This window comes from Lepus europaeus, chromosome 20 (genome assembly GCF_033115175.1).
Source record: "Lepus europaeus isolate LE1 chromosome 20, mLepTim1.pri, whole genome shotgun sequence".
NCBI classification, from domain to species: Eukaryota; Metazoa; Chordata; class Mammalia; order Lagomorpha; family Leporidae; genus Lepus; species Lepus europaeus.
In genome coordinates, this window is record NC_084846.1 from 40028141 (window position 1) to 40046852 (window position 18712).

At 40.4% G+C, this 18712-nt stretch overlaps 1 protein-coding gene across 1 annotated transcript in view; it reads left to right on the forward strand.

Moving 5' to 3' along the window:
- NME8 (NME/NM23 family member 8) overlaps positions 1-6078 on the forward strand; it is a 34632-nt gene extending 28554 nt beyond the window's left edge. Inside the window, exons 12-15 of the mRNA XM_062178548.1 lie at positions 1013-1120; positions 3824-3975; positions 4108-4252; positions 5859-6078. Of these exons, the coding sequence (XP_062034532.1) occupies positions 1013-1120; positions 3824-3975; positions 4108-4252; positions 5859-6078 (625 nt within the window). The remainder of the gene's footprint in view (positions 1-1012; positions 1121-3823; positions 3976-4107; positions 4253-5858) is intronic.
- The last annotated feature ends 12634 nt before the right edge of the window (positions 6079-18712 follow it).

Sequence of the window (18712 nt, forward strand, 5' to 3'; positions counted from 1 at the left end):
CTGGTACGGGGTGATGATTGAGTGCAGTGATGCAGAGTCAATGCAGTGTAAAATAATTCAGTAGCCATGGATAGATTCATGAAAAGACTCCCAAAGGCCAAAGAGGGAGTTTTGGCTGCTACTGAAAACCCAAATAAAGTGTCGCAGAAGCAACAGCAAAAGTAAAAGAGGGTATTCTCTAGGTAAGATCCAAAACCAAGAACGGAGTGGTTCAGGGTTTAGCAACAGTGGCTGAAAAGACCAAAGAGCACATGACAAATGTTGGATGGGTGGTGACAGATGTAACAGCAGCATCCTAGAAGACAATGACAGAAGCAAGGAGCATTGCGGTCATCACTGGTTTTGTTGAAAAACATAGGCTGGGCAAGAATGAAGACGGAGTCCTCTAGTGCTGCCCCCACTCAGCACTTTAATACTGAAATTAATATATGGACGCAGGGACCTGTGTGCTGTAGATATTGTGGCTTCAAATCTAAAACACTAATATAAGTTAGAATCATCTGAGTGACTAGTACTTATTTTTAAATCTTCACTAGTTTTGTTAATGTTATTGAGAAATTGTGGCTTACTACTGAATATTATAAGATTTTAGATCTAACAATTATTCTTCTCTATGGATAATGTTGCATTGTAGAATTGTTGACATCTATGGTATTTAAAAATACATACGTATGAATCTGTGCAGCTATAAATATTAACTATGAAATTTCACAATTTTGTGACATGTTTTATTTACTTATTTATTTATTGTGATTGTATATGATGGTGAAAATTAAAATAAAATGTCATTTAATTACACAAATGAAATTTTAAAAGTTCTTATCTTTCTTTTCTTCTCTGCTTCCAATCTTCTATAAATATTCTTTTAAGATTATACTAACAAAAATAATTTTAAACTTCCAACGGATTTATTTTCACAATTCAGCATATTTAACACTGTGTATTTGTATTACCATTTGTACATAATTAGCTGCTGAGCCATATTTTATTAGCTCTTTTCATTTTTTAACAGTGGTCCATCTCTTGCCCTAGTTTTACTGAGAGACAATGGTTTGCAATACTGGAAACAGTTACTGGGTCCAAAAACTGTTGAAGAAGCCAATGAATATTATCCTGACAGGTAGGATTTAAATTATAAGTCTGTAAGTTTTCTCATAGGATCCATTCCACATTCTTTTTAGATGTGGGGTACAGGACCCAAAGTTTTGGGTCAAGGGAGCTTCTCAACAAAGGGACATTTCCTGGGAAAGAAGTAGACTGCTTCTGACTGGCAATCTAGTCTGAAGCTAGCTTGGGGATGATCTTGATTTAGCAAGAAATTGTTGACATATGCTTGGTCTGGGAACTAAGAAGTGGACAGTCAGCCAACTGACCTTATGTAGGAAGACCTATCCATCCCACCCATCATTTAGGAGGAATCACTTTGAGAAGGCTTGTGATGGAAGCTGCAAGGCATTTACTTGATCACAAGAGTTTCAAGGTTATCATGATCAATTGAATATGTACTTTATAATTTGGTAGAAACAGTTGTTGAGTTAGTTTACTAATGAATCTTAGAAGTGGCTAAATGTGACCAACTCAACACTTGGCCTATTACCTGGATCATAGGTAGCACTTTCAATACTTTTGCTTTGTTTTAGTTCTAGTTGCTGGGTTTGGTATCTTCCAAAGGATGAGGTTAGTGTCTCCTCTATCTCCATACTTGATGTATAGCTGATGGAAACAAAGAGAATTGTAATTCACTTGACTTCTTGGTGCTGAATTCATGGTAGGATTAGTTTCAGGGAAAGAAATTCTCCTCATTTATTTATGAAAGAATAAGATGTGCTATAAAACACAACAAACTTGACACACAGGTTGAAATAATAAATTAGAGGATAAATAAACATCATTTATGTACAAATTGAAGTGCTTTATTTTGATTAGATTATAGTTGAATCTTACATGGGTGCAGAGACTTTTTTCCAGGTGAAGGCACTCAGGGGGACTGCGTGTCTCCATCCCACTATTATAGTGAGAATTCCCACAAATTCTTTTTTTTAAAAGATTTATTTATTTATTTGAAAGAGTTACACAGAAAGTGAATGAGAGGCAGAGAGAGAGAGAGAGAGAGAGAGAGAGAGAGAGAGAGATCTTCCATCCGCTGGTTCACTCCTCAGTTGACTGCAAGGGCTGGAGCTGCGCCAATCCAAAGCCAGGAACCAGGAGCTTCTTCCGGGTCTCCCGCGCAGTTGCAGGGCCCAAGGGCTTGGGCCATCTTCTACTGCTATCCCAGGCCACAGCAGAGAGCTGGATCGGAAGTGGAGCAGCCGGGATACGAACTGGCACCCATGTGGGACGCTAGTACTGCAGGTGGCAGCTTTACCAGCTAAGCCACAGTGCCCGTCCCCCCCCACACACACACAAATTCTTGACTACAATTTTGTTTGCTCACTTTCCAGTTTCCTTAGTTGCCACCAGATCTTACATGTTATTGTAGAAATAACTCTTCCAACAGAATGTTTCCCACTTTCTGTGCTTCAGCATCAGTTTCTAGACTCTACATCACTATATCTGAAATATCACTTGTACAACCCCTCATTCTCACGTCTTTACACCTTCCATCCCATTTGTCTTCATACCTCACCCCTCCCCACATGTTTCATGGTTGTCCATGTACAGAGGAGCTGGATGCAGTGCTCTTCATTGAGTAGAATAAGCACTGGTACTGACTTGGATTGTCTTCCTCACTTTGTGCAAATTGCCCATCCCTGAAAAATCATAGGCATCAAAGGTCTTGACATGGAAGTGTCTCCAAATTAGAGTTGTGGAAATAGCCAAGGGCTGCCTGTAGGATAAGGCAGAAGAGAACTCTGAATGGTCATGAAAATCAGAGAGACAAGAAGAGGGTCTTGAAGCTGAGGACAGAAATCCAGGTTTCCAGTGATGTCAAGATTCACACCGATATTAGTAAGAAGGGACAATATTCTCTGTAGCTGGATTTGTTGACAGGCTGCTCAGGAAGGTGTTAAGCAGAAAAATGGAATGAACAGTGAGTATCATCTATTGAAATCTGCATTGGTAGACAGAGAGACAGATAAAAAGAACAACTGAAAACACAACAAGCAGGACAAATTGATTTAGGAGATCTTCCATTTGTTTCTGGGAAATGCAGCAGAGGCAGAACAGAGAGTCTAGCCCAACGTGGACTGTCCGGTACCATCAACATTTCTCCTACCTCTTTCCGCAGCTCCTCTTCAAATGCTGTGCCTGCTCTCCTGAAAGGCTTCAATATGGTATTTCCTGGATGCAAAGTTTATAATTTATTATCTTCCATATACAGTTAAAAACTATCTATCATAGATAATATTCAATGGTGAAAGCTGGGGAAGAAATATTTATTGAGAGATTGCTAAGTACTGTATATTTAAATACATCATTTTTTGCATCCTTAAAATCACCTTCTAAAACAGGTTTTATTTTCATCTCTGTATGTGAGACAAAGCAAAGGGAATTTACCCAATTTCTCAATATCACATAGCTAGCAACCAAAAGAACTAGGATTCTACAATCTGGGCTTTACACCAAACAGAGTACCCATTCCTTCATCTCACAGTTGCCTGTCAATATCCATTATCATTATTTAAATGTTCACATTCTTTTTTCAATGACTATTAACTCCTTGCAAGGAAGCAGTATCTTCAAGTCTCTCTGTATTTGCTTTCTTTTCTATAATATATAGTCTTGGAATGAGCTCTGCTTGATAATTTAAAATAACTTACATAAAAAGTTATGATATGTTGTTATGTTATATTATAATAGCTTTTAAACTTCTTTTCCAAAGTTTATGTGCACAGTTTGCAATGGGAAGTTTGCCCATCAACCAGTTGTATGGAAGTGACTCAACAGAAATGGCTGAAAGGGAAATAGAGTATTTCTTTCCTATACAAAGTACTTTAGCATTGATTAAACCTCATATAACGCGTGAACAAAGAGGTAAATACTTTTTTAAAAAGCCAATGTATGCATTTTCATTAAGTTTTATAAAATTTGTCAAACACAGAAAACTTGAAGGAATGAGGTAATGAATAATTATCTGCATATTCCTCAAATCTATGTTTTTCCTAGGGGAGATCCTGAAGATTATTAAGGAGGCTGGATTTGTTTTGACCCAGATGAAGGAAATGCTCCTAACTCCAGAGTATGCTGGCAAAATCTATTTCAAAATAACAGGAAAAGACTTTTATAAAGATGTTTTGGAAGCATTGACTGAGTAAGTTTTTGACATACAAGTTTTAACATTGTAAAGTGGTAAATGTTCATTACAGAAAATATATATAAAAATTGAAAAATATAGAAATTAATTAAAACATTCCTGAGAAGAAATCCACCATTCATTTATTCTTTCTGTTTACTTCTTTCCCTCTAAATATTTCTCTCCTTCTATCTCCTCTTCCCTTTCTCCTCTGCACTTCCTTTCTTCCTTCCTCTGTTTTTTTTTTTTTTCCCCAGATCTTCACATTAGATATAGAAGCTCTTTGGGTTTAAATCCCTGCTTTGCCAACTTACTTAATCTGTGCTTGTGTTTTTGTATCTGTAGAATGGGGATAATAGAACCTACTTGTTAGTTTTCTTGTGAAATCTAAGAAATTGAGCCATTGGAAGAAGTTAGAACAGTGCAAGGCATATATTAAGCACTCAGTAAATATTAGCTGTCATTGTTCATATCTCTTCTACATATATTTATATAATTACTTCATAAATATAACTGCTATGATACTATAACCGTTTTGGAAATCCTTTTCCCACATTTAGGATCTGTTTCCAGTAACATATATCTTTGCAAACACTGCCTAGGAATTAGTCTAACATTTATTGAGTGTTTATTTGATTTCAGGTCTCCTGCCGAGCTCTTTACACTACATTTCACTGGAATATTATAACAACTGTATGAAGTCATTTTTTCTAGAATTTCCATTTTGGTTATAAATGATCCAAGACCTGGGACTGGAACTTGTCCATAGTCACAAAACTACTGTTTAGATGGGCTCTGAGCTCAAGCAATCTGTGCTCTTGATTGCTGCCTTCCATAACTCCCTCTCACATAGAGTTCATAATCATTTCAAAACCTTATTAATTGACTTTGATAAAGTAAATTTACTGTTTAAGTGCACATCTTCCTTTTCCTTGTCAGTAAGTCTACAAAGGCAACATTTTTAAGTTCAAACAAAAGATTGAATGGTATGTAAGCAGTAATTAAATATAGCTTGAGTAACTCTTCCATGATGGCTCAGAAAATGCACTTTCAAATCCATGGCCAGTTAGATTCTCTGGAAGGCAGGTAGAGTTTATTGCCCATCCTATTCATTCAGCATCACTGGGGACTGCATGGGGAGGAAGAAGGATGTGGCAGAAGGAGCGCTCAAGAAGCAGACTGGCCCATCTATATTGTTCTGTGCTGGGCTGAGATAGTATCAGGCCCTGATACTCTCCCAGCGATTCTCATTCTGTGTGGGCCATCCTGGGAATGTGGTGGCTTGACCAATGTGGTTTTCTACAGTGGACACAACACCTGAAGGGGCTAGAAGCTGAGGGGTGACCATGAGCTGAAAGTCCTTGTTCAGTGAAAATGTCTTTATGGAGTCCAAAATAGCAAAAATAATTACTCCATTGGAGAATAACTCCTAGAATTAAACTAGAGCACCCACATAACACAAAATCTATTGAAATGGGGAGAAATGAAAACAAAATCACACTGATAGGAACAGAGGAAAAAGAGGAGCTATTTGGATAGACCTGGGGCATCCTGTCTTTAACTGCATATACACTCTATCCAAATGTAAATGCCCCACACCTTCTAAAAGCATCCTTCTTTGCAGGGGCCCATGTCTGGTCATGGTTTTGACCAAGTGGAATGCTATTGTGGACTGGAGACGATTGATGGGTCCAACAGACCCAGAGGAAGCCACATTACTGTCCCCGAACTCCATCCGAGCCCAGTTTGGAATAAGCAAGCTGAAAAATGCTGTCCATGGATCATCTAATGATTCTGAGGCAATAGAGAGCATTAATGGGATGTTTGGAGAGTTGGTTCCTTAGAATCCCGAGGAAAAATAAAGTACATACTATAAAGAACATATTATCTTTGATGATTTTTCTTTTCTGGTTGTGGTAACTGGGCCTAGAGCAAACCTCTCATGAAAAGATAAAAATTTTCTTGTATTTTTAAGTCAAAATTTATTTCCTGCCAGACACAATATTCTGTTTCTTTTTTTTTAAAGAAAGATTTTATTTACTTATTTGAGAGGTAGAGTTACAGACAGTGAGAGGGAGAGACAGAGAGAAAGGTCTTCTGTCTGCTGATTCACTCCCCAAATGGCCGCAATGGCCGGAGCTGCGCCAATCCAAAGCCAGGAGCCAGGTGCTTCTTCCCAGTTTCCCATGTGGGTGCATGGGCCTAAGCACTTGGGCCATCTTCCACTGCTTTCCCAGGCCATAGCAGAGAACTGGATCGGAAGAGGAGCAGCCAGGACTAGAACCGGTACCCATATGGGATGCGGGCGCCCCAGGTGGAGAATTAACCTACTGCACCATGGCGCCGGCCCCCAATATTCTGTTTCATATTAGGCTTGCATCCTCAAAGTTGGGCCTCATAGATGCCAGTGGTCTAGGGAATTCAAATTGCATGGAACCAGGCTGAGGCAGCTGCACCCAGGCTACAGGAATGCAGACAGTGGGAGCAGGTGCAGCTCCCACTGGGAACCCTTGCATTTGTGAGTCGTATCCTCAAGCTGTTTGTGTCATCTGCCATAACACAGTCTCATGCAGTCCCTCAACTCCCCTCCATCACTCCTCTTTGAATGGCCCAAGTCTTACTCAGCTGCCTAACGTTTCTTCTGTATTTGAAAACTTGAAATCTATTAACTACCTGTGGCAGAATGTTGAAAATCATACAATAAAAGAAATTCATTTCTATTCCTTAGCAAAGAGGTACTTATTGGTAGAGGTAGCTATATAATATGTATGGGCATTGAATTGCCTTGTTTACTAAGCAGCATGGGCCATGTGAGAGACAAAGTGTAAAATCAGTCTTTTCCTGTGAAACATGCTGCCTTTTTTTTCCCCAAAGGGCGAACATATGGCTGTCCACAGTATGGCTCCAGCTACTGACTTGAACTTGACTGTAACAGCAACTATTCGTTTGGAGCGCTGTCCACTCCTGAATAGCTGAAATTGATAATCCATTTCCAGAGCATACTCAGGGGACAGGAGCACCTTGTTTACTTAATGTTGCCGTTTAGACGCTGATTTCCCCCTGTATAAGGAAACTGGATCAAAATATTATATGCAGGCTGGCACCATGGCTCAATAGGCTAATCCTCTGCCTGTGGCGCCGGCACACCGGGTTCTAGTCCCGGTCGGGGCTCCAGATTCTATCCTGGTTGCCCCTCTTCCAGTTCAGCTCTCTGCTGTGGCCAGGGAGTGCAGTGGAGGATGGCCCAAGAATTTGGGCCTTGTACCCCATGGGAGACCAAGAGAAGCACCTGGCTCCTGCCTTCAGATCAGCGTGATGTGCCGGCCGCAGCGGCCATTGGAGGGTGAACCAACGGCAAAGGAAGACCTTTCTCTCTGTCTCTCTCTCTCTCTCACTGTCCACTCTGCCTGTCAAAAAATAAAATAAAATAAATTATATGCATAAAATGACAGTGAGTTCTAGCACAGTAGATCTTATTCCACAAGTCATGATTCTGACTCAATTGGAGACCAAGATATGACTACATAATCTAGGAGCATCCATTTTGGCAAAATACATATTGTATGTCTACTCAACTGTGATCTCTTAATTAATACAAAATGATATGAATAAATGTTGTTGTCTTCAAGATATTTAAATGTAATGGAGTTAAAAAACTGAGAGATCCAATATCCTAAGACAGTGCTTTATTATGCATGACAGTGAGGAACGACTGGTTTCTCTTACCATGTATATTATGTCATATCACTCAGGGCTAATGTTGTGAATCTGTTATAGACATTCAAGAATCATTTATTCAACACTTACTATATGCTGGACACTGCTGGAAGATTGTATATACACAGTTCTTGCCCTAAAGCAGTTTATGACTAGGGAAAAATATGAATACTTTGAGCAGATGCAAATAGGAAATAGACAGAGGGGAAATGAGAGGCAAACTATCCAGGAAAGAGGCCTTGCCATAATCAAAGTGAATGATGTCAGGAGCCTGAGTAAATATCGAAGCAGTGAGCTTCGTGGTATTGGGAATATCAGATCATGCATGGATGGCTGCATTGCATCCGTAGAACTTGATGACTGACTACTGCTGCTCCAACACTAGAACATAGATAATTTTCTCAGTCGCTGAAGCCAGGAAGCTTTATCTTTTCCCACTTATTTGGTAGGGTTTAGTGGTTCACAGGCAGGCAATTCAGAAGAGAGAAGCAGGTTAAAAATAAATACCAAAGTTTTATTTTTGTGATGCTGGATAGAGGACATCTGAATTGAGAGTAAGTCAGACTCTCAGAGCAGGGGAGTTGAGGAGGTTCCACTGTAGAGACCTCAGAAAAATGGTGGAGTCAGGTGAAGCTCCAGGCTCCCACCCCTTCACAGAAACATTGGAAAAATAGCTAAAAGAGTACCCAAACCAACTACTTTTCAGAAGTCTGGAAAATGACCAAAAGCTTACAGAAACCAAGAGAGTGCTAAATTGGCATAAAGGAAACTTAAACACAATGTGAAAGTGCCTGGAATTCTTCTTGTCCCTTGTCCCATTATTTCTAGCTTGGAGATTTAAAGACACAGCCATCTATATTCCCAGCATGGAATCCTAATCCCTTATTCCAGAGACAATGGAGCACACTCCACTAAAAAATCATTGTATTTAACCTTTCTGTGGGCCACCTGAGCAAGGTGGTGTTCTCTGTTACATCCATCCTGAAAACCACTCGGTGAGAAAGTGTGAGCCCTGATTGAAATCATCATACAGTGACTGAAGAATAATTCAGCTACAGGTGGCCAAAGATTGTGCTTAAGACATGTAGTAGGCCGGCGCCGTAGCTTAACAGGCTAATCCTCCGCCTTGCGGCGCCAGCACACCGGGTTCTAGTCCCGGTTGGGGCGCCGGATTCTGTCCCGGTTGCCCTTCTTCCAGGCCAGCTCTCTGCTGTGGCCCGGGAAGGCAGTGGAGGATGGCCCAAGTGCTTGGGCCCTGCACACCATGGGAGACCAGAAGAAGCACCTGGCTCCTGGCTTCAGATCAGCGCGGTGCACTGGCCGCAGTGCGCCGGCTGCAGCGGCCATTGGGGGGTGAACCAATGGAAATAGGAAGACCTTTCTCTCTGTCTCTCTCTCTCTCACTATCCACTCTGCCTGTCAAAAAAAAAAAAAAAAAGACATGTAGTAGACATGTATTTTTCCCTCCCTTGCTTTGAGTAATCAACTGAATTTATGGTTTTTTTTTTTAAAGAATTATTTATTTTCTTTGAAAGGTAGAGAGAGAGGAAGAGACACACAAAGAGAGAACATCCCTCCGCTAGTTCACTCCCCAGATGACCACAGCAGCTGGGGCTGGGCCAGGCTGAAGCCAGGAGCCAGGAGGTTCATCAAGGTCTCCTATATGGGTGCAGAGGCCCAGGGACTTGGGCCATCTTCCACTGCTTTCCCAGGTACATTAGCAGGGAGCTGAATTGGAACTGAAGCAACCAGGTCTCAAACTGGTGCCCATATGGGATACCAGCATCGTAGGCAGCAGTTTAGCCCTCTGTGACACAATGCCAGCCCCAGTCAAACTTCCTAACACAATCTTCAGCCACAGATGTTGATTCAAGTCTCCAAGCTGGGAGTGATGGGACAAGTGTCTAGTAAAAACCGCACAAAGCTTTCACATCATTTTTAAGTTGCCTTTATGTCCATGCACATGCCGGGAACAAGATGCATGTAATAAACAAAAAAAAACCCCACGGAACAAAATACCTTGTGAATATTGAGGCCAAAAGGTTCAACAAAATGCTCACAAGCTGAATTGAGCAGCCTAGCAAAATGATTATGCATCATGATCGAATGATATTCAAACCATGAACAATACAAGGATAGTTAGGCATATGAAAATCAATCAATATAAGGGAATGTAGAAAAAAAAAAGCAGACATCATCTCAATAGAAGCCAAAAAACCACTCGATAAAATCCAGTGTAGTTAGTGACTGAAAAAAAAAACAAAAACAAAACAAAAAAAACCAAAACAACAACACCTCAATAAACTAGGAACAACAAGAAATTCCTGGCCAGCACTATGGCTCACTTAGCTAATCCTCTGCCTGTGGCGCCGTCATGCCATATGGGTGCCTGGTTCTAGTCCTGGTTGCCCCTCTTCCAGTCCAGCTCTCTGCTGTGGCCTGGGAAGGCAGTGGAGGATGGCTCAAGTGCTTGCGCCCCTGTACCCACATGGGAGACCAGGAGGAAGCATCTGGCTCCTGGCTTCGGACTGGCACAGCACCTGCCGTAGTGGCCATTTGGGGAGTGAACCAATGGAAGGAAGACCTTTCTCTCTGTCTCTCTCTCACTGTCTATAACTCTACCTGTCAAAAAAAAAAAAAAAACAAGAAATTCCTCAATATGACAGACCATAATTTAAAACGCTGTAACTAATACACTGAAAGTGTGTGCTGTGAGATAATGAACTACACAAAGATCCCTACTTTTGCCACAGATGACTTAAATAGACATTTACCCAGAGGAGGTATAATTAAAAAGCACATGAATACTCTTCAATAGCGTGTACAGTAAGAGAAGTGCGAATTAAAACAGCAGTGATACACCACTTCACACCTACTAGAATAGCCGTAATTCAAAAGGGGGGAAACAAGTGTCGGCACATATAGAGACGTGGGTGCCCCTGAACCCTGCTGGTGGGTGCCGCAGCTGCTAGGACAGGGAGTTGGCGGTTACTTGAAAGTTTAAATAGGATCACCATTTACTCAGCAACCTCACTCTTAGTTCTTTTTTTTTTTTTTTTTTTTTTTGACAGGCAGAGTGGACAGTGAGAGAGAGAGAGACAGAGAGAAAGGGCTTCCTTTGCCGTTGGTTCACCCTCCAATGGCCGCCGCGGCCGGTGCACCGCGCTGATCCGAAGGCAGGAGCCAGGTGCTTCCCCTGGTCTCACATGTGGGTGCAGGGCCCAAACACTTGGGCCATCCTCCACTGCACTCCCAGGCCACAGCAGAGAGCTGGCCTGGAAGAGGGGCAACTGGGACAGAATCTGGCATCCCGACCAGGACTAGAACCCGGTATGCCGGCGCCGCTAGGCAGAGGATTAGCCTGTTGAGCCATGGCGCCGGCCACTCTTAGTTCTATACCCAAGAGAATTGAAAACAGCGACTCAGGGCTGGCACTGTGGCGTAGAGTGAAGCCACTGCCTACAGCTCCGGCATCCCATATGGACTTTGGTTCGGGTCCCAGCTGCTCCACTTCTAATTTGGTTCCTTGCTAATGCACCTGGAAAATTATCGGAAGACAGCCCAAGTGCCTGAACCCCTTGCACCCATGTAGGAGATCCGGAAGACACTCCTAGCTTCAGGCTTTCGATGGGCCCAGATCTGGCTGTTGCGACCATTTGAGGAGTGAAGCAGCAGATGGAAGATGTCACTCTCTGTCTCCCTTTCTCCCTCTCTCTCTGTAACTCTGCCTTTCTTTTTAAAAAAGATTTATTTATTTATTTGAAAGAGTTACACAGAGAGAGAAGGAGAAGCAGAGAGTGAGAGAGGTCATCCATCAACTGGTTCACTCCCCAGTTGGCTGCAACAGTTGGAGATGTGCTGATCTGAAGCCAGGAGCTTCTTCCAGGTCTCCCACGTGCGTTCAGGGGCCCAAGGACTTGGGCCAACTTCTACTGCTTTATCAGGCCACGGGCAGAGAGCTGTTTTGGAAGTGGAGCAGCCAAGACTTGAACTTGTGCCCATATGGGATGCAGACACTGCAGGTGGCGGCCTAACCCTCTATGCCACAGTGCCGGCCCCTATAAATAAATCTAAAAAACAAAACAAAACAAAACAAACAAACAAAAAAACAGGGATTCAAACACATACCTGTACATTGATTTTAGAAAAGTTATTCACAATAGCCAAGGGCATAAACAACATGATTGTTCAATCAAGACAAGAATGATTAAACAATATATGATACAAACAATAAAATATCCTCAGCCATAAAAATGAGAGGAGTATTGATACGTACTCCTTCTGGATGAACTTTGAAAATATTTTTAAATGAAAGAATTCAGACATACAAAGTAAATATTGTAAAATTCCACTTTATAATAGTATCAAGAGGCAATTGTGCAGACAAAACAGAAGTATCAAAGGGCTGGAGAGAGGTAGAAATTAGAAATTATCGTGCCATGGGTTTGGGGTTTCTGTTAACGATGATGAAAATTTTGGAAGTGCTTGTAGACAATGCAAATCTACCTAATATCACTAATTTGTACACTTAGTTACTGCGGAAAATTTTGCCCATGATAAAAAATAAATAATAAAAGACAGAATTGTCCCTCTGAGAAGCACGAAAATCCCTTGTGACAAGGCTCTCCAACATCCCTCCCCAAGTGGCAGAAAATTAGACCAATTTAGGACATACCTATTCAAAGCAAAATGCATGTAATCCTGACATCAAAGCCCTTAAATATAAATAAGCCTTGAACAAATTTCCTGAGGAGAGAGCAAACAAAAGAATTTTTTCAAACAAAATGAAACCATAACAGCAAATCCCTAAAACTCTTCCTGGGGCATCTCTGACTCAGAGACCTGCTGGGTCCCACAGCAGCTTCCTCATTCATTCCTCCCCCTTCCACTCCAGCCCCTCCTCCTAGTTTAGTAAAGAGCTGCATGGCCAGTCTTGTCCTCTTCCTCTGTTCCTTCCATTCTCCTCCTCACCTCTGGCTTAACCAGCAATTCTGAACCCTTAAAAAAGCTGGGGAGAGAGCTATGGTTACTCACAAGTTAATATTTTTAACCTTGCCCTAGAGTTTGTTCATTAGCATGCTGCTTTGTAAATCCTTATTGTTCGCTCACTTGTTGAATCAGGTAGTCTAGGTAAAGAACAGAGCCCGTTTCTGAGGCTCTGGATACCACATGTTAGGGATTTGTGTGAAAACCTCCAATATGGAAACCCATAACCACATTAAACTGCACATAGAGCATGGCCATTTATTTTATTACGTGTCTTCTTTCTTTGCCTAGAACTTTGAGAAGATGTCCACGTCACCATATAATCATGTGGTTTTCTGGGATGAATAATAGGAAAGACTTTTTTTGGAGGAAAATTCACTTCAACATGAAAGAAATGTGTAGCAAAGCACAATAACAATAAAAAATGTAAACCTCAAATAAATCTTGATGCTTATTTTTTCCTCTATCTTCAAGAAGTGATTTAAAGTGGCTTCTATAAATGCATACAAGGCCCGACAAATTGATTGGAGAGAGAAATGAAATATAGGAAGAAAAGTAGGAGAGATCGAAAGAAACAAGGAGCACGGGTACATGCAAAATGAACTTTGCAAAGTTCCAGTACTTACACACAAATTTATTTAAAATATTTTTGACTTTAAACTTTCTAGCAGACACATGAAAAGGTGATACATAGATTCACATAATTTGTGATCTCAATTCAGGATGGTGCAGGTCATGTACCTAGCACACTGGTGATAAGCTAGTGTACATATCTCCAGGGATAGAAGATGGTAATAGAGCCGGCGCCGCGGCTCAACAGGCTAATCCTCCACCTTGCGGCGCCAGCACACCGGGTTCTAGTCCCGGTCGGGGCACCGATTCTGTCCCGGTTGCCCTTCTTCCAGGCCAGCTCTCTGCTGTGGCCTGGGAGTGCAGTGGAGGATGGCCCAAGTGCTTGGGCCCTGCACCCCATGTGAGACCAGGAGAAGCACCTGGCTCCTGCCATCGGATCAGCGCGGTGCGCCGGCCGCAGCGCGCCAGCCGCGGCGGCCATTGGAGGGTGAACCAACAGCAAAAAGGAAGACCTTTCTCTCTGTCTCCCTCTACTGTCCACTCTGCCTGTCAAAAATTTAAAAAAAAAAAAAAAAAAGATGGTAATAAACCACTCTTTGGGGTTTTGTGCCTTCTTAGGATACAAGTTCAGTATTATTTGCTACAGCAAAATGTTCTTAGGCTCCAAACCAGGGTTATGTGCAGTCTCTCTCTCTCTGCCTCTCATTCTCTCTCTGTGTAACTCTTTCAAATAAATAAATATTTTATTTAAAAAAAGAGTACACATTGAATTGCAAGTGAGTGAGAATGATATTGTTGTGTGATCAGATTTTCACTCTAGTTTCTAAATGCTAATATTAATATTAAGATACTTGCAAACCTTGAACGTTTTCACTATTAGTAACCAATTATTCACCTCAAATCTTGAGTGTTCCAACACATTGTTGGAGAAGTGTGCCTACAAAATTGTCAAATTATACAGTCTAGTTATATGAGAATTATCAGTAAAGATAGTTTTCAATTTTCTTCAGAGTACATTTTTTTTTAATTGAAGCAAATCAATTATTTGGTTCCTTTGGTCTATGTAGAGAAATATGTACAATGTAGTAAAAATCTTTACCTTCCCCACTTCCTTTACCTTTCTCCACTCCTTCAAATTTAATAAGATTATCTGCTATTTTATATGGGCTGAGTGCATTTAGGCATTCATAATGTGACAATGCTATGTGGGACACCTTACTGCTTCAAGAATGACCCAGAATTTCAAATATATTTTAACTCTTGAGGGTAATATCATGTTGCACCAGCAGATGGCAAACTGCACTCAGTTGTGGATCTATGTGCTTATAGTAGACCCAAGACATGGAGCAAGGCTGTCTCTTTCAGATTGAGGTAAGTAGTGAGAAATCTGATAACCAATGTCCAAAGAGATAGATTCAATTCAACTTTAATTTTTGGTAGTTTGGGTCTTGAAAATATTGAATTTGGTGGTCAGGACCCAGCAGCACAAGACAGCCTTTTAGGGGCTAGGGTTGGCAGTACCAGGAACTGTCTTATCCTGAGGGGAAGTAAGGTTAGAAAAATCCAGAAAGTCTTCAATGTCCTAGCTAAATGGCTTGATCTTTTAATTTAACTAGGCTTTAGGCAAAACAAAAAATGCAGATCCTGGGTCACTGTGGACTCAACATGGAGTTCTGTACTGAGATTTGCAGGATGATAAAATGCACATTATGGTGAGGATCTGACTTCAAATACAAGGTTAGACTTAGAAAGTTGGCAATGAGATCTGTGTGGGAAGGACCTTCATCCCAAAAGCTAGACAGAGCTAGAAGACTATGTCTTTACTAATACCCCAGCCAGAATAGTCCTCATCCTTCCGAACTGACTCAGTCATGTACCTTGACCCTGAAGCCAGTATCTTTGATGGCTTCACTTATTCTCTCTTCCTCCCTTCCAGGACAGGACACTTGAAGCATTCCTGACTGGAGTCCGGTATGTTCCAGTGTTGTTTTCTTGGATCCTGTTCCCTGTAAGCAGATGCCTAGCAGAAAAAGAACAGATTTTGTGAAATATGCCTTATTCTATTTTATTCTTGCTGGACTCTCTTGGTGCCCTTTGTGTTCACTGGAGAGCATCTCCTAACACTGATGCATGCCAGAATGGTGTGAGAACTCACTCAGCAATTGGAAGCTATTTTGGATGACCTCCAGCCAGATTTTTATGCTATCAGTAAAGGGAGAAAGTTGACTCAGCTATTGTCAACACAATTTTCAGCTGCTGAAATATTTCAATGGCATAATATTTAAAGTTATTAGAAAAGTAAACATGTTAATGATTTTTTTAGATGTACCAGTTTGGTTCAGAAATAATATTTTAGGTTTTCTTTGATACCGTGGTAGAATTTTGTTCAGAATACCATTTTTGGTTTAATCTCAGTTCCTTACACTCATTATATTATTCAAGTTCTTACAATTTTTTGAGACTTGGGAATAGACTTCTGATTGAGTCCTATTAGGTGAACTTAATTTCTAGTATAGTATGATCTTTTCTCTTTACAAAGTATAACCTAGAGTGATCCAAACTTGCAGTTATAAATTTGTCCTCATCCAGATAGTTCAGGTGTATGCTTTAGGATTATCTAGTTATAAAATTGTTTTCACACAACATCACACTAAATAGATCTATGTTTATGCTGTCTGAATATTTAAAGCCAAAATTACACAGGAAAGACTTTGTTATTGATACAAGTTACCTCTTTAAAGATATTTCTTCTCATCTTAAGGCTTTTCTTAAGTAGCACACTAAATAATGTAAGAAATGAAGTTGTGATCAGCATATTCTCTCTTAATAAATTTGAAATAGAAAAGACACAAAATTCTTAGAGGTTTTGGAGTTCCAAAGTGTACTGATGCCAGTTACAGAAATTGATAGACATTTTGTTGATTGACACCAACACTTTATAGATTGAACTGAGAAATACAGCAGTTAATTGTAGTATTTATATGATTATCTTGACCACAAGAATGTAAATCTTAGATGTCCAACTGCAGAGACCATAATGGACCAGAGTTCCAGCTGCTGAACTCTGAAGCCCATTGTTGCCTTTGCACCAAGGCCATGTTACTCATGGGTTGCTCCCAGCTAGTGACTGAGCACTATAGAATATGTCAGGCAGAACTATCTCTGGGAAATGAGGGACTTCTTGGTGGGTGATTCTGTTTCAAGATACTCCAGTAGCTTTACCAAAGCTCCCTTAAACATCTTCCATACAACCTTCCTTCGTTCTTCACTTTCTCCTATCTTCAGGTTAGTCATGAATCGTGCTCTAAGAAACCTCCCAGTGCTACCCATTCCCTTTCTTATCACAAGATTTCTTCTCTAATAAATCCTTGCACATTTACTTCTCTCTTGGCACCTGCCTCTTGGAGGATCCAGGATCCAGACTAATCTAATTTCATGGGAGTAGTTTCAAATTTGCATATCTACACGACTATAAACCATACGACAATCCATATCTCTCTTGATAATATTCTCATAGTACCTTGTGATTTCAAAAATAATGCATGATCATTAGACAAAACACAGGAAATATTTATGTCTTGCATTCTTTTGTGCTCATTTTTCCTTCTGATCTTGAGAATTCAGTAATAGTGGAAAATTATTTGTGTCACAAAAAAACCTGCCCTATCCTGGAATACCTTAGAAACCACCTTTAAAATGCCATTCACACAAGAGTTATTGGTAAAATAAAGTTCTGGATATAACCATGCTATGCATCTATAAAAAATAAACATGACATTGAATGTCTTTACACAGAAAGATTCTCATGCTATGTTGTAAATTCATACATCAAAAACAGAACACAGTTTGGAAGCATTCACATATTGACATTTCGGCTAGCTACTTTGACATTTTGAGTGTACTCTTTTTCTTTTTCTTTTTTTTCTTGAATTTTTTTCCTCTCTCTCTCTCTCTCTCTCTCTCTCTCTCTCTCATTTGCTTGTTTCTGTTTGAATATAAAGGGGACAATATCTCGTTGCTATCCTATCTAAAGTTGAGATTAAATTAAAGTAGATACACTAACCTGGATACTCTAATGATCTAGAAAACACGGCCTATTTTCTATCAGTTAAGTCACAAAGTTTGACAATCTACTGACATGTTTGATTGGCAAACATGTGTCCAATAGCACATCTCTTGGGGTAAGATGTGTGGGAAAAAGTATAGTCCCACTACCAAACAACAGTCAATATTACTATGTATCAGACTGTTTAGCCAGAAGCAGAATTTTTTTTTAGTGCTCTTTCTGTGGTAATAAATGAATTTTCTCTCTAATATCCCAGACTTAGGTTACTGAAAAATCAGTGTGTCTTGTTCTGGAGAAGTACAATTGTGGAATCCTGGGTGCCTAGATGTTTCTCTCAACAAGGGCAGGACAGCAGACAAATCCTCACACCTTTTTCCAGCAAGGCAGATTATGATCCATCAACTTTTACATTCCATGCATCCAAACAACATTTTTTGCTTTTAAAACTTAAAATTGGTAGTCATAGTGGGTAGACACTTCTTGTAAACTGTGGCATTCTTTTCTATTAAGGGACTGGGTCCCCCAACATGAACTCTCTCAAGCTAGTACAAATCAGTGGATTTTATGATAAGGATTTTATCAACAGACAACCCTACAGGCACCCAAAGAGACAGAAATTGTTGTCACACAGAATTGGTTTAGAAGTTAAAAGGAAGAATGGAGGTCCTTTATATAAGTTCTCACATATCTTAAAAGGAGACTGGCCAAGAAGAAAGTCTACTGGCATTTCTGCTACACTCTAATTCTTCAGTTTTTCCTGTTAGCCAGTTATATTATTAAATTCGATTCACTTTAAAATAGCAGAAGAAGTTGCCAAGGCTTTTTGCAACAGTTAAGAAATGTCTGTCTGTCTATCTATCTATCCATCCATCCACCCATCCATTCAGTCAGCCAACAATTGACTATCCCCATTTGAGGTGATCAGTCCTTAATTCTTCAGTTTCCTGAGGCATGGGCACTGTTGATAATGCTGCCAGCTGATGGATCACAGATGAAGGGGGAAGGTTCAACCAAGATAGCTGTATTAGTCCATTTTCTGTTACTATCACAGATAAACTGACACTATATCATTTGTAAGGACAAAAGATTTATTTAGCTCATCATTTTGGAAACTTTCTAATATCATGTGACCCGGG